Here is a 14,869-nt window from a genome sequence, read left to right on the forward strand (position 1 = left end):
TATGCTGCAGAGTGGCGGGGCGGGAGGGTGGCGGTGTGCACTGGCGACACTGCCATTGGAATCCGTTGACATCGTCCAATCCCATTTGTGATTGGTTTCACCTCCATCGAGCTGCAGCACATTTCAGACTGGAATCCGAAGATGCTCGGGCGCGGGCAAGTTAATTCCGAGCTGTTCCGAGTTTATCCGAGTCCTGCCATACGTTTTGTACACGAATATGTATATGAGGTTAGGTAAATTCGAGCGTTCACGTGTGTCGATGTTTCGTACAACTTCAAATTAAGTTTTTGACATGAGGAATAAAAAAAGGTGTAGCGTTTTTTTGGTTAAGTAACAATACGAGAAGCAATTTCATTTAAGAATAATTTACTTTCTGTTGGTATTACTTTATTAATTACTTGTTATTCCAAGTAATTAAATAGTTGAATTGTATGCTGATAAAAGAAAATGAATTTAATTACTTTTATTTTTGTTAAAAACATAAGATAATTAGCGTTTTTATAACATTTTTAAACAATCTTTTTGTTTCAACATCTGTATAGCAGGACTAGAGCATTCCAAATGCATGAAGAAGCAGGCGATTTAAAAGGAATAGATATGAACGAAATTACAGATTCGGAAGAAGAATATTCAGAAAATGAGCGGAAATTACTTAAAAAAATACGAGATAGACGTTCTTCTGAAAGCTATGATAGTGATTATGAAGTTTATGGGTTACAAAACGAAAATGAAGCTAAGGATGTTACGGAGAACGAAGCAGACTCTATGGTATCAGATATCGAAGGATTACAAGAAGATTTTGACTTACCAAATGAAAAAGCCTGGGGAAAAAAGAAAAAAGTTTATTATTCTACAGATTATGTAGATCCTGACTATGCTACAGCTAGTCAAAAGGATTTAGCTGATGCTGAAATGGAAGAAGAAGAAGCTAGAAATATTCAAAAAAGATTAGCAGGACAGTTAGATGATGTTGATTTTGGATTAGATTTTATGCAACCTATAAAATCCCATGATAAAGATATTCGAGAATATGCAGAACAGTTTGTAAGAACTGATCTCAGTAAACTTAGTAAAAGGCAAAAACAAGCAATAATGGAAAAAGAAAGTCCTGAATTTATGGTGCTTGTAACTGACTTTAAAGGTATTTAATGCATTTTACATTACTATCTTTATATTTTCAATTCCGCATAAATATTTGTTGGTTATTTAGATCGCATGACAGAAGCAAAAGATGTATTAGGACCATTTTTAGAATTGGCTGAGATTAATGCGATCTCCGGTTGTTCAGCGGTATCTTTTGTAAAGACGAAGTATGACATTTTATTGAATTACTGTATCAATATATCGTTTTATTTAATGTTAAAAGCTAAACGATTGCCTGTTAATTCTCATCCTGTTATAAAACGTTTGGCACAATATAGTCAATTGTTGAGTCAGTTAGAGTCAGGACAGGGAAATTTGATACAAGAGATCAAAGACGTATTGGCAGCTAAAAATCAAGGGAAACCATTGTATAATGTATCCGATGGTTCTAAATTAGGAACCAACGAAAAGAAACTATCGGATCATTTTAAAGGGAAACTAGATCATGTACAAAAATCTGCTAAAAAGAGAGTTATCGATCAATATTTATCAGAGTCCGAATATAACATGGAGAAAAAGAAATTTACAGACGAAAGAGAAAAATCTAAAGATAATATATACACAGAGATAGTAGAAAATTTGGAACCTCAAACAAGTAGTACAGACGAAGAGGACATGGAAGATACTACAGAAAAAGAAGAGAAGCAAATGGAAAATACTAACGTGAGAGAATCGGTAATTGAGAATGCAGGAAAAAGAGGAATTACGTATCAGATGGCAAAGAATAAAGGTTTAACACCACACCGGAAAAAAGACCAACGGAATCCTCGAGTAAAGCATAGAAATAAATATCGTAAAGCTAAAATTCGAAGAAAGGGAGCTGTACGTATCCATACGTCCATAAAATATCTACAATCTTTATTTTAAATATTGCAATGAAACTGAAACATTTTATGTTACAGGTGAGAGAGGTGAGAAAAGAAATAACTCGTTACGCAGGAGAAATCTCGGGTATTAAAGCTAGTGTGAAGAAAAGTGTTAGATTGAAATAAAAAAAAGTAGAAGATTGCTTGTAATATAATTTGCATTAAAAATTATAAAATTAGTTTATTTGCTATGAAGATATAAGTCTCTTTTACATACATAATACGAATTTAAGTACAATAAAAAAAATCTTGTATTCTGATAATATTAACAGACTTTATTCCAACTATCCTTAACGGTACAAATTATTAAAATCGAATGTAAATTAACAAAATTAACACAGCAAATGATATTTTTACAAACATAATCAATACGTGTTTTATTTCTTTCGGTATTCGTAACATTATATTTATTTCAACATCCAGCTTTTGGAGGAATATGTGAATTTATGATGATAGAACGGTAGACTTAAACTATGTGCAAGAGGTGTAAATGTGTATACGCATACATATTAGGTTTATGACTTCAGAAACTTTCAAAGAATATTTTTTAATGTTTGAAGTATTTTAAACTTACAATCAATACAACCTTAAACTTCTAACTTCGCCAGTATGTCCGACTCGCGGAATAAGTGTAATTCTTTATTATCTTCGAGCTCTACTTTAGTTCCTCCATATTCTGGCAATAAAACAACATCACCAACTTTGATGCTTAAAGGAACATGTTCTCCTTTCTGAAATAAAAGTGAAAACTATTACTATATGTTACTATTGTTTTGTTAGTAGCAGAACCTTTTTTTTTTTTATAATAATAGAATGATTTCTATAACCCATCCAACAAGACAAACTGCTAGATGTAAACAAAGCAGCTCTGCGATGTTTGCTTGGTCGAAGCTGACAACAGCAACTATTGACTGTTAAATGTCGAGTTCTGAGTTGATTTTATGCAGTTAGAAAACTTAAGCTTTTCCAAATGTATATACTGTGATCACTGTGCATTTGTTTATACCCTTTGATTTGTCTTATTATACAAGACTATAATACCTCGTTCCGTTGCCCAGGTCCTATTGCCACTACAGTACCCTGTAAAACTTTTGCCTGAGCTTTCTCTGGTAGAACAATGCCTCCTTTCGTTTTGGTTACTGCTTCGGCTCTTTGTATAAGAACTCTATCAAAGAGAGGTACAAGTCTCTTGATGACACTAACAGCAGCCTAAGGAAAAACAAATAATTTGGGTTGTATATCCTGAAACTTCTCCAGGTCACTTAATAGACTATAATATTTTAACAGCAACAATTACTTTGACATTATACATGATGTAATTTTGGACAAATTTCTGTTATACCAAGTGAGAGTACGTTCAAATAAAAAGATATGAACATATAATTCACATAAAGTTACAAGTTTCAATTTCTTCAAGATTATCTATTAGCAATTGCAACAGTAATAGTAGCGTCGGGTTAGACAAATAAGTAAAAAAAATATTTTTCTGTGTTTATTCTTTTGTTTTATCGATAATCCATAATCATTTGTTTCACACTGTTTACAACAAAAATAAAATTTTTGCCGGCCTTGTGACTTGGGACAGAGTTCGTATAGATCAGTATTTGAACTACTAAAGACAACAAAATAATAACATATTAAACATGTTGAAAATGTAAAATCTATTTGAAATATTGTATTCGTGCGTCATTTTGCAAAATATTACTTGTACTGAGAATGCATCTACTTAAGTTGTTGGTTTAAAGGTTAACTTTGAACATTTGCAAATAACTATTATTAATTGATACATTATAAGATATGTAAATTTCTTTACAGCAAATTCAACTTATTGGAAGTTTGAAAATCTTACCATTCTTGATATAAGGCGTTATTAAATTATATCTTTGATATAATGCAGCCGGCAAAGCAATTTCGGCCACGTTGTGTAATCTAGGTATAGAAGTATACAGCCAGTGAGAGAATGAGAGAGAGAGAGTCAGTGTAGAGACAATAGCACCAGCAACAGCAGCAGTACGTATGTAACTAGCAGGAGCGGCAGGCAGCGTGGCAGCACAGCCTCATTGATTTTCTCGAAATTTCCGATTTCCAGCTCCCTCTACCTCTGCCCATACAATCTGTCTTTAGCCCCTTCCCCCTGCGCCGCCGCCACCATCACCAACACCAACACCAACACCAACCCAACATATATATATTGATTTTGTAATTGCACTATTCTGCAGCACATTTCAGACTTTAGCATGTACATACATAAATACATATGTCCTTATCAATTAAAGAATCAATGAAATGCATGATCAAGTACATATCTATTGTAAATTTAAATATCGTATTTTTTCGATTAATGTAACGTTGTACCATAAGAGTCGAAGTGAAACTGAATCCATATATGTAGTTGAATATTTGTAGGTAATGCGTAAGATAAGAATATATTATATTTATTAACTTATATCTATATAGAAGAAAAACAATAATAAAGATCCCTAATTTCATCTACATAAATATATGTTCATTTCAGCTATCATACATATGCATATATGTACATCGATAAGCATCGATGAAGCATCTAGAAATTTAGAAGTACATATGTACCAAGTGCTGAGCATGGTGTACATATGCACATATGTATGTGTGCATTGTTGTACACCGTGGCACTGAGTAAAAAACAAATTCGACAATTTTTTGACGAATGTGATTGGTGTATACAGAACGATTACATCACACGAGTTCCAGTACATTCTAGAAGCTCAACATTCCACATGTGAAATACAAATTATTGACGATGCCAATACATGATGTGCTGTTAAACAAATAAAAATGAAGGGATTACAAATATTTTATTTAAATCGTCTTACATCTATTCCATTCATATATTGATATGAAATTTTGCACGTTTCGTGATCAAATATTTAAAGGTTAGGTTAGAATAAGCTGAAGAAGGAGGGGAACTGTTCCATCGTTCCATGTGATAGCGCAAGCCGTTCCGCAAGCTCCTTTCACTCTTCACTTCTCTCCATCTTATTCTCGTGGTGAGACAACGTGCGGTCACGCTGCGACGATTTTCAATTGCTTTTGCAGTTGCGATTTCTTAACCAAACCTTTTTGCTTTTTCATTAGATAAAGGTAAAAATATTTTAATCGATCTATTACTGTATATTTTAGACGAAATAAGCTCTTTAATTCTATCGGTGCTGTTAACCGGCTAAATCATATTCAAATAATTTTTTCATTACGATATCCATTTCATCACATGCTTCTCTTTTTGTTTCTTTTTTCGACCTTTGTTAACTTACTTTCGTATTAGAATTATTCGTTCCGTTTCTGTAATTTCGGAAATTCATACTTTCATATATATAAGATTACGAGTGCTGAATAAGATAATAGAATATAGTGAATGCATGGTAAATTAATATAATTTTTTTTATTCGTACGTATAATTGTGCTTATTCTAAATCACTTCTGTTTTATTAAAGCTTATTTTCTGTATGTAACTATATATATTTTTCGCTATCGAAATTGTGCCCGTTAAGACAGCCGGCTAGGTTAATCTATACTGTATGTTATTTTAAATAATACAAAACTGAATTTTTCGAAATAAAAATAGAGCGTATACCATAATATTAATTTTTACGTAAAATGGTATTATAAAATGCAATAATTTTTGAAATAATTTACTTTTGGAAATGTTGGTTATCATTCACGCGGTAGTTTAAATAACCATATTTACTACCAAAACGTAATTGTGCATCTCATGTTTAAATCTTTTTCGATCATCGACATTGTAGAAAATATGAATGTGAAATTGTTAAACGGCACTTACCTGATACCACAAAGAATTCAATTTTCATAAGATAGCGTGCTTTGGAATTTGGTATATGTAATTAAATATTTAAATTGCAAAAACAAATGTATTTTTATTTATATTTTTTGCAGATGTACAGATTGCCGTCTATGTTGCGCGGTGCTGCTTTGCGCCAGTTACAAGTTCGTTGTTATGCCAAAGATGTGCGTTTTGGATCAGAAGTTAGAGCACTTATGTTACAAGGTGTAGACATTTTAGCAGATGCTGTTGCAGTAACAATGGGCCCCAAGGGTCGTAATGTTATATTGGAACAAAGTTGGGGTAGTCCAAAAATTACCAAAGATGGTGTTACTGTGGCAAAAGGTGTAGAATTGAAGGATAAGTTTCAGAATATTGGAGCAAAGTTGGTACAAGATGTAGCAAATAATACCAATGAAGAAGCTGGCGATGGTACAACAACAGCTACAGTTTTAGCAAGAGCTATTGCTAGAGAAGGCTTTGAAAAAATTAGTAAAGGTGCTAATCCTGTTGAAATAAGAAGAGGTAAAAAGGATCTTATATTATTGTTATTTCTATAGATATTATTGTTATTTCTATAGATATTTTATATATTTCTATAGATATTTTATATAACACATTGTTTTAAGCGCAATATTCTTCATTTATTTTAACATTTATATTATAGGCGTTATGTTAGCAGTTGATATGGTTAAAGATGAATTGAAAGCTTTAAGTAAACCAGTCACTACACCAGAGGAAATTGCACAAGTTGCGACCATTTCGGCTAACGGGGACAAAGCTGTTGGCAATCTTATTTCCGATGCCATGAAGAAAGTTGGAAAGGAAGGTGTTATTACAGTAAAGGATGGCAAAACATTACACGACGAACTCGAAGTTATAGAAGGAATGAAATTCGATAGAGGATACATATCTCCATACTTTATAAATTCTAGTAAAGGAGCAAAAGTTGAATTTCAAGATGCGCTTTTGCTCTTCAGTGAGAAAAAAATATCGTCTGTACAATCTATAATTCCAGCCTTGGAATTAGCAAACTCGCAGCGGAAACCATTAGTCATCATCGCAGAAGACGTTGATGGTGAAGCATTATCAACTCTTGTGGTAAACAGATTGAAAATAGGTTTGCAAGTCGCAGCTGTTAAAGCCCCTGGTTTCGGCGATAATAGGAAAGCAACCCTTCAAGACATGGCAATATTAACTGGTGGAATCGTTTTCGGAGACGATGCGAATCTCATTAAGTTAGAAAATGTACAGGCGTGTGATTTGGGCGAAGTAGGAGAGGTAGTAATTACGAAGGACGATACACTATTCCTTAAAGGCAAAGGAAAAAAGAGTGACGTCGATCACAGGGCAGATGTGATTAGAGATCAAATAACAAATACAACTTCAGAGTACGAGAAGGAAAAGCTGCAAGAACGTTTGGCAAGGTTAGCATCGGGAGTTGCAGTTTTGAGAGTCGGCGGTAGCAGTGAAGTGGAAGTTAATGAGAAGAAAGATAGAGTTCACGATGCTCTTAATGCTACTCGTGCTGCTGTCGAGGAAGGCATTGTTCCAGGAGGTAAACATAATGTTTTTTTTTAAATTTATATTTGCCTATTTATACAAGTATCTAATGAAGATTCTTTTATTTTATAGGTGGAACTGCTCTCCTGAGATGTATTCCTGCTTTAAAAAATGTTAAATCATCGAATAGTGATCAAGAAACAGGAATTAAAATTGTAGCTAACGCTTTACGTATGCCGTGTTTACAAATTGCTCAAAATGCAGGTGTTGACGCGAGTGTGGTAGTGGCCAAAGTTAGTGAAAGTAATTTAGGTTACGATGCTTTGAACGACGAATACGTTGATATGATTGAGAAAGGAATCATTGATCCCACGAAAGTAGTTCGCACAGCGCTTACTGATGCGGCGGGTGTTGCATCATTGCTCACAACTGCAGAAGCAGTTGTAACAGAGTTGCCTAAGGAAGAACCTCAGATGCCAATGGGTGGTGGCATGGGAGGAATGGGCGGTATGGGTGGTATGGGAGGCATGGGCATGTAATGAAGTGAAACTTCCATAAAGACTGAACATTCTATTCTCATTGACATTTGGCCAATATTGCAATTCAATCGTAATGTTAACTTTTCCGCTATACATGGTAATTAGAGTTGCAAATACACGACCATAATTTACAATCATGTAACCGGAACGTTAAACATGTTTAGTACAGTCGTACTTCAAAACAGGGGATGAAGGTGCACAGAAAAAGAATGTGTTGCATACATGTTGTGTAATATTTGTTCCATAACCACTTATCTTTATGTTACGCATTTATAAGCATTATCGTTTTAAGAAATTAAATTTTATGTTCCTCAACAACTTATATAGAATACAGTATACGAACATACCGTATATCAATATTCCGCATAAATATAACAATTTTTTAAGGCTTAGATAATGAAATGCACGAAATTTACAACATTATAGAAAATTTCTTTTCAATAAAAATGCATCGTAATATGTTCCGTAAACATATTTACTACATTGATTCGTCGCTTCGTCACCGAAAATTTTTCGACGAGACACAACAACAAATTCGTTTCTAAATTCATAAACTGCAGAACACAAATTCTTTTCTATCCATTCGAGGATGAAAAAAGAGAATGCAAATGTACAAATATATATCTTGGAAAATAAGGTAGATAAGGAAGTTCCCGTGTTTTTCTTTTTAATGTTACAATTTATTTTCCATTCTTTAGTCTGAATAAAAATATGTTTAAATTATTTTACTGCGTGTTTATTAGAAAAACAAAAAAAAAACCCTCTTCTAGCAGAGAACCTTAACAGCAAATCTTAAGGGACGATATTTACATATTTTATATATATATATATATATATATATATATATATATATAGTATAATATAACTTATAATATAAACTATTAAAAACAAAAAATTATTAACGCAGATCATTAAAAGAGAAAAGATGTGAATGTATAGTGTTCTTTAACATCTTTAGTATTGTGTGACGATAGCCAAGATGTACAGTACTATGTAACGCGTAACGATTCACATCGTTGTGTTGTTGTTATTTTTGTTGTATCGTTCTATTTCATTAAAAAGACAAAAAAATATATGAATAGAGTGTAATAAACACCTACAAAAGAAAAAGGCGGATCGGGTCAGAAAATTGATTCGAAAATCTTTCGACGCTTACAATACATACAAAAAGTAACGTAAATAATATTTGTACGAAGTTCGTTGATCATGTATGCATGATGTACGTATGTACTTTCAAACATTTACAATGAAAAGATTTTGTTGATTTTGGAGGAAGCAAAGATTGTAATCAAGATTCGATTGTTTGGTAAATATATTATGTATGTAATGAACAAGTATCTTGCCTGTCTGGCACGTGTTATGATTGATTATGGACTTTTTATTAAACGGTGAATTATTATATTATTATATAGGTACGTACATACAATAGTTTCCCTATTGTGTACTCGGTGAACGGATTGAAAGAGATTTGAATCCTGAGCTTCGGATAGCGAAATAAATAAACTGCCTGTTATTTTATTCGTTCATCGATATTATACCAATTAATTGAACTACTTATTACATATTTCGAAATATGTACAACCCCAAGAATGCCCAAGAAGAAAAGTTTACGACGTAACCTAACCTTTCTTAAACATAACCAACGTACCTAACCAATTCAATGAAGAACATATTAGATACGCGCCACCACGTGGCGCTGCGATTCATCATGCGATTGAACATATTTAATCATTACCAAAGAAGATTTCAAGTAAAACGATAGAAATCTCTTTCAAAAATACATTATTTCGTAGGGAAGAAACATTTTTAATCAGGAAAATCAATGTTTATCTATGTCAAACATTGTTTGAAACGGTAAGAAAAATTGCACTTAGGAATGGCGCCAACCTGTCGCCATTTTCATGAAACTTTACCAAGACGGTAAATCGAGAAGGCCGTGGGGAGGAAGAATTCCTGAAAAAGAGTGCGTGTGTCGGAAAACTAGAGGAAAAATCACGAAAAAGCGAGAATAATGAACTGGCCGTAAGTATATCATCTCTCCATGCTATTTTTCGTCGGTTTGATTCGTTTCAAGCACAAAACACGGGGCCTATGGCATGGGACTTCCGTTTAATGAACAGGAACAGGAAGTTCCTCGCAATCTGAAATGGCAAAATAAAAACATCCTGTACCGAGGAAAATTTCGAAAAATATACACGCTACATTTCCGAGCAAGTAGACAAAAGCGAATAGATTGTGTTTTGATACCATTGAATTCGACTCGGATTTTAATTTTTTCCGACCTACTTTCGATTCCGGTGGCTCAAGGTCGAGCAACACCAACGGAACTGCACAGAGTGAAAAATGGAACGGTCACAGCTAGTCCTATTTACTTTGAAAAAAGCCCAATCGATAACAATTGTTATGGATCATTTGATTTTAGTGTGCACCAAAAAGAACGGGATTGAGTTTAATACACAAACATGCAAGCTGCAAGTATTTGCACTAATGATATTGAGGGTCTGGACACAGATACCCTTATACCTGTATGTACATACGTTCCATTATAATATACCTTACTACTTGTTGTATTTAAGGGACGCTATATCTGAAGTAAAGATATTTCCTAGGTTGAAATCCTTGATGTGTCTCATCGTGTAAGATCTCAAGATGCCATATCGATAGTGGAATTAGGGAAACAGTTGCTTTTTAGTGCAAAGTATGGGGACACGGATACTGTTCGTGATCTTATGTGCAGAGGAGCTCCTTTCACTACAGATTGGGTATATTTACTCGAACGATATAATCTATTTATTATTTATAGAATAGTAATTGTATCGTTCGTATTGTTCTTTGTTAGCTGGGTACCAGCGCGTTGCACTTTGCTGCCCAGAATAACCATACGGACACTGCAGAAGTTTTACTGAGAGCAGGAATTTCGAGGGATGCGAGAACAAAAGTAGACCGAACACCTTTACATATGGCTGCGTACGAAGGCCATCACCAGATGGCCCAATTACTTCTTAATTATGGTGCAGACGCCGATAGCAGAGATATGGTAAATAAAATAAGAATGACATAACCGACATTGGTTTTCTACGCTTGTGTCAAAACGAATGTTTTCAGTTAAAAATGACTCCTCTGCATTGGGCAGTTGAGAGGGAACATATAGAAGTAATGCACGTTTTATTAGAACATGGAGCAGACGCGAATGCGACTAGCAAATTTGACAAGACTCCGATTAGTCTTGCGCTGGAACACGATAGATTAGATTTGGTAGATATATTGCAACAAGAAAGAGAGATTGTCGGCGTTAGAGCTCATCAACAAAATCAAGCGAATACGGCAGAACTCGAAGTAGCAACTCATAATTTAATACAATTAGAATCCGAAAGAGACGAGGAACAACAGAAATTTGAATTATTACAACAGGAGTCCCAACCGAGAAGAAAAATTACTCATGGTACATTGCTTAACTTTGAAAATCGTTTTCTCGTGTAAATATTTACATCTAGAAAATATTATTAATTTTTCTTAAACATATTGTCCAAGTTGGGAAAAAACAACGAATGCTTTTTCAACAAATTCACGTTGGACCGAACACCGATGACGATCAGGACAAAGAGGTTGAAGATGCGGATGAAATTACTAATGCGAATAATCCAAACAATGCTAGAAAACGTAAAGATATTCCAGTTGTTGGGGGACTGAATAAACAGTTTAGGTTACTAGAAGCGCATGGGATCACAATGATACCCGTGGATAATAATTCTTCTATCGTGGAGAATGCAATGGAAAGTGGAAGAACGGTCGTTTTGACTGGTACGAAATGTTTGAAACTTACATAATTCAATGAAATTCGTTTCTATCGATGTCGATTATACGTTTGTCTACAGAAGCTGGGAAGCTTGCTTTGAATCTAACAAGAAACTCTTCGATAGGAGTGAAACGACTTCAAGTAGCTGGAAAAAAAGGAACTTCGAGGAAAGTGATAGCAATTAGAGCAGATCAAATATTGAATCACGCTACACCTACTCTTACCTCTAGAGGGCCGAACATATTGAAAAGGTCTTCTGTTGATAATAAGCCTGGCAAATTATTCATTTCATCCATCTCTAACGCTACACCCGTGTCAACGCCCACACAATCGAAAAATATCGTTCCATCGCCAGAGGTACGACGATCGAATCTATTTATTCGTTATTTTAACGAAAGCATATATTTTTAGTATATTTGCGTTCTATGATTTCAACAGAGCAAAATAATTAGCGCTTCAACAAAAATCACGGAGCCAATAATTTTACAGTTGGATGACGAAATTGAGGAAATTATCGAAGACGATCATACAGATACCAATGAACCGGTAATGGATATTGTCCTTTTAAATAGGCAATTGGTCGAAGCACGAAGGCAAGCAGCAGAATATCGTAAACGGCTTCAAAAGAAAGAGGAGGAGGCAGAAATTTATAAGCAGCAACTAAAAAACATTACAGCGCAAAGGGCAGCCAAGTGATTTTGATCATGACACATTCAACGATCGAGTCACGTTTTACGAGTAGTCCTGCTTTTTCTACAATAGAACATTTTACACATACAATTTTCAGTCTTGTTCAGCAGCTCGGTTGGAAATTGCATCTCTATATTTTAAGCTGTTCTTTCTTCAATCTCTTATTGCAAAGCATTATGATAGTACTTACGCGCACTTTTTATTAATAACTGCTTGTTTTCTTTAAATTTCGTTTTCTTTTCTTTTTTTTTTTTCTTTTTTGTAGAGAGCATCTCGGAGAATCAGCAAGATTCTTCCACAATTTTTTATTTCCATTCATCGGGCATAATTCTGTATTATTTAACACACATGCATGCTTTTTGAAAGCTGTAAAGGATGCATATAATTATTAAGTCTAATCTAGATGGAAACGAAACGTATTTTTTTTTTTTTTTTTTTTTTTTTTCTTTAAAGACATGTAAGAACACGACATGTTTAATTTGCTTTCCACATAATGTGTCGCATAAAATTACAACGGAAGTCCTTCATATTATATATAGTATCGTTAATTTTTGAATCAGTTAAAATCAAATTTTTTGCGCCAATTCGATTTGATGTTGATACGTAAACATGTTGCATGATTTCAATGCCTTGCTATTCAACTGTCTCTGTCTGTTATCAATCGGGTACTATTAACGAGCAGTGATTATTAGTACTGTATACCAATTTTCATATTGACGACACGTTACAATACCTTAATGCAGAAGGAAGAAAAGGAGTGAAAAATAATATAAAATAGTAAGCGATAGGTATCGAAGGATACATATTTTTAAATTGTATATGATCTATTTTGTACATAGTAAATTTTTATATACTTCGTAAGGTTGCCTAACGATAAAGAATGATTATGCAGTATTGATAAATAACTAGAATTACATAGAAAGAGAAGAAACTAAATAGATAGGAAATTTCTATAAAAGTTTTCAAATTTTATGGTCAGAAACCTTAAAGAAATGAATGTTTCCTAACTGTTTATATTTTGTAGTAAGAAAAGCGTTAATGAAATTTGGTAATAAAAAAGTTTATAGTGAAATATAAGAGAATCGAGGAGTTGTAAAATATTGAATCGTTCGCAACGTAATAATTTTTCCATTGAATCGGCGGAAAAAGAAATATTTTTTTATAAACAGAACGTGTCCGGAAAGCAAAATGTGGAAAGCAAATGATCGAATCGAATAGAATATGCCTTGCAGCAGTGTAAAATATAATTCATTTAGAAAGACAGGTTCACACACGTTATTTGGATACTGTTATCACACTCTGTATAGTTTCTTACGAACAAGGTGATTTCATTCCAAGCGCATCTATGCAATGATTCTGGTGCGCCGAAACAAATATGCTCATTCGAAATGCGTTGTGGAAGAGAATGCCAGACAAGTCTCTTTGTTTTATCTAACAGCATGTACTGTGCTATGTATTCGTGCATACCCAATATATTCGAATTTCTAGCTTAAGAATACGATATACATATAAGCGAGAATTATGTATGTACAGCAGACAAAAAAAATCAAAGAAAAAGGAAAGTAGTCTACTCAGGTAAAAAATGTTATAATGTATAGAGTATGAGAGGGAATTGAACAGTGTCGATCACCATCAAACGCAACTAATAAAATAATGCTAAGATTTTTTCTAGTAATATACCCTGTAAATACGAACATTTATACATATACCGATAGAACATGTTGGGATGCAAAGTTAGAAAACTTTTATTCGAAAATAAACATTTTATATTTCACGAATCGTTCGTACAATATTATTACACGGTTTAATCATAAGAAATACTTTTCGTACCTCTTTTATTCGAGTTTCCTGTTATTCGAATACGTTTATGTAGGACAATTGTCTGTGCAGGAATTAAATACACCAAATACTTCTAAAAGAGTAGATTTGGCATGTAAGATCGCCGAGAGAAAAGTTTCAAAGAAAATTTTAATAAATTTTCCAGTTAAAAACTACGAAATATGTTATTTATTTCTTCAAAATATAGCTATAGCAGTAGTATATAGAAAAACACGATTTCTCCTTCCTAGAAGCGTAACAGACTCGCGTAGTAGATGTCGAATTTTGTACATCAATGTCACATAATGTGTGGACGTACGTGATACGTATACACTACGGACGATTCAATCACAAACATATATTACATGGACGATTATGTATAAGTTAATAAGTTAATAAAATCATGAAAACTAACAAAACGATCCAATTCGCGCATTTCCTCGCGTAGAAATATGATCGATAATCTCGGTAAAAATGTGTCCCGCGTTATCGATTTGAAACAAACTCGCAGTGGCAGCACCGTCTGTCTCAAAAAAACTTTCATATTTTAAAAAGTTTGCCTATCGATCGATCCGATGGATTTCCGGCTCGTCTTACTCGAAATGTCGAATTATCATCGTCCTGAAAATAATGGTTAACTGGACGGTCGAAAAGAGAACGAACAATCCAAAGGATCAAAGGAAAGATTCTGCGATTT

At 33.7% G+C, this 14,869-nt stretch overlaps 4 protein-coding genes across 13 annotated transcripts; 3 read left to right on the forward strand and 1 right to left on the reverse strand.

The window, feature by feature from the left end:
* Position 1: 1 nt before the first annotated feature.
* Positions 2 to 2,272, forward strand: Sas10 (UTP3 small subunit processome component Sas10). 8 transcript variants are annotated; one of them, XM_033483033.2, is made up of 4 exons: positions 2 to 233; positions 543 to 1,141; positions 1,211 to 1,965; positions 2,046 to 2,272. In XM_033483033.2, the coding sequence occupies exons 1-4, from the start codon at positions 142 to 144 to the stop codon at positions 2,133 to 2,135; spliced, it is 1,536 nt and encodes a 511-aa protein (XP_033338924.2). In that variant the 5' UTR covers positions 2 to 141; the 3' UTR covers positions 2,136 to 2,272. The 8 variants fall into 8 exon arrangements, with proteins under 8 accessions (XP_033338924.2, XP_033338925.2, XP_033338929.2 ...); XM_033483034.2 differs by having other exon boundaries at positions 546 to 1,141; XM_033483038.2 differs by having other exon boundaries at positions 94 to 228.
* Positions 2,273 to 2,540: 268 nt separating this feature from the next.
* On the reverse strand, positions 2,541 to 4,052 carry LOC117227622 (10 kDa heat shock protein, mitochondrial). The gene is made up of 3 exons (XM_033483050.2): positions 3,859 to 4,052; positions 3,051 to 3,218; positions 2,541 to 2,740 (listed from the first exon to the last, which is right to left on the reverse strand). The coding sequence occupies exons 1-3, from the start codon at positions 3,859 to 3,861 to the stop codon at positions 2,597 to 2,599; spliced, it is 315 nt and encodes a 104-aa protein (XP_033338941.2). The 5' UTR covers positions 3,862 to 4,052; the 3' UTR covers positions 2,541 to 2,596.
* Positions 4,053 to 4,757: 705 nt separating this feature from the next.
* LOC117227614 (heat shock protein 60A) lies at positions 4,758 to 8,591 on the forward strand. The gene is made up of 4 exons (XM_033483029.2): positions 4,758 to 5,129; positions 5,940 to 6,351; positions 6,494 to 7,384; positions 7,462 to 8,591. The coding sequence occupies exons 2-4, from the start codon at positions 5,940 to 5,942 to the stop codon at positions 7,866 to 7,868; spliced, it is 1,710 nt and encodes a 569-aa protein (XP_033338920.2). The 5' UTR covers positions 4,758 to 5,129; the 3' UTR covers positions 7,869 to 8,591.
* A 143-nt stretch (positions 8,592 to 8,734) lies between these two features.
* Atac3 (Ada2a-containing complex component 3) lies at positions 8,735 to 14,132 on the forward strand. 3 transcript variants are annotated; one of them, XM_033483030.2, is made up of 8 exons: positions 8,735 to 9,890; positions 10,291 to 10,393; positions 10,478 to 10,630; positions 10,708 to 10,905; positions 10,974 to 11,310; positions 11,400 to 11,669; positions 11,744 to 12,021; positions 12,103 to 14,132. In XM_033483030.2, exons 2-8 carry the CDS (start codon positions 10,331 to 10,333, stop codon positions 12,358 to 12,360), a joined length of 1,557 nt encoding a protein of 518 aa, XP_033338921.2. In that variant the 5' UTR covers positions 8,735 to 9,890; positions 10,291 to 10,330; the 3' UTR covers positions 12,361 to 14,132. The 3 variants fall into 3 exon arrangements, with proteins under 3 accessions (XP_033338921.2, XP_033338923.2, XP_033338922.2); XM_033483032.2 differs by having other exon boundaries at positions 8,735 to 10,393; positions 12,154 to 14,132; XM_033483031.2 differs by having other exon boundaries at positions 8,735 to 10,393; positions 11,789 to 12,021.
* Positions 14,133 to 14,869: the final 737 nt, after the last annotated feature.

This window comes from Megalopta genalis, chromosome 5 (genome assembly GCF_051020955.1).
Source record: "Megalopta genalis isolate 19385.01 chromosome 5, iyMegGena1_principal, whole genome shotgun sequence".
NCBI lineage: Eukaryota > Metazoa > Arthropoda > Insecta > Hymenoptera > Halictidae > Megalopta > Megalopta genalis.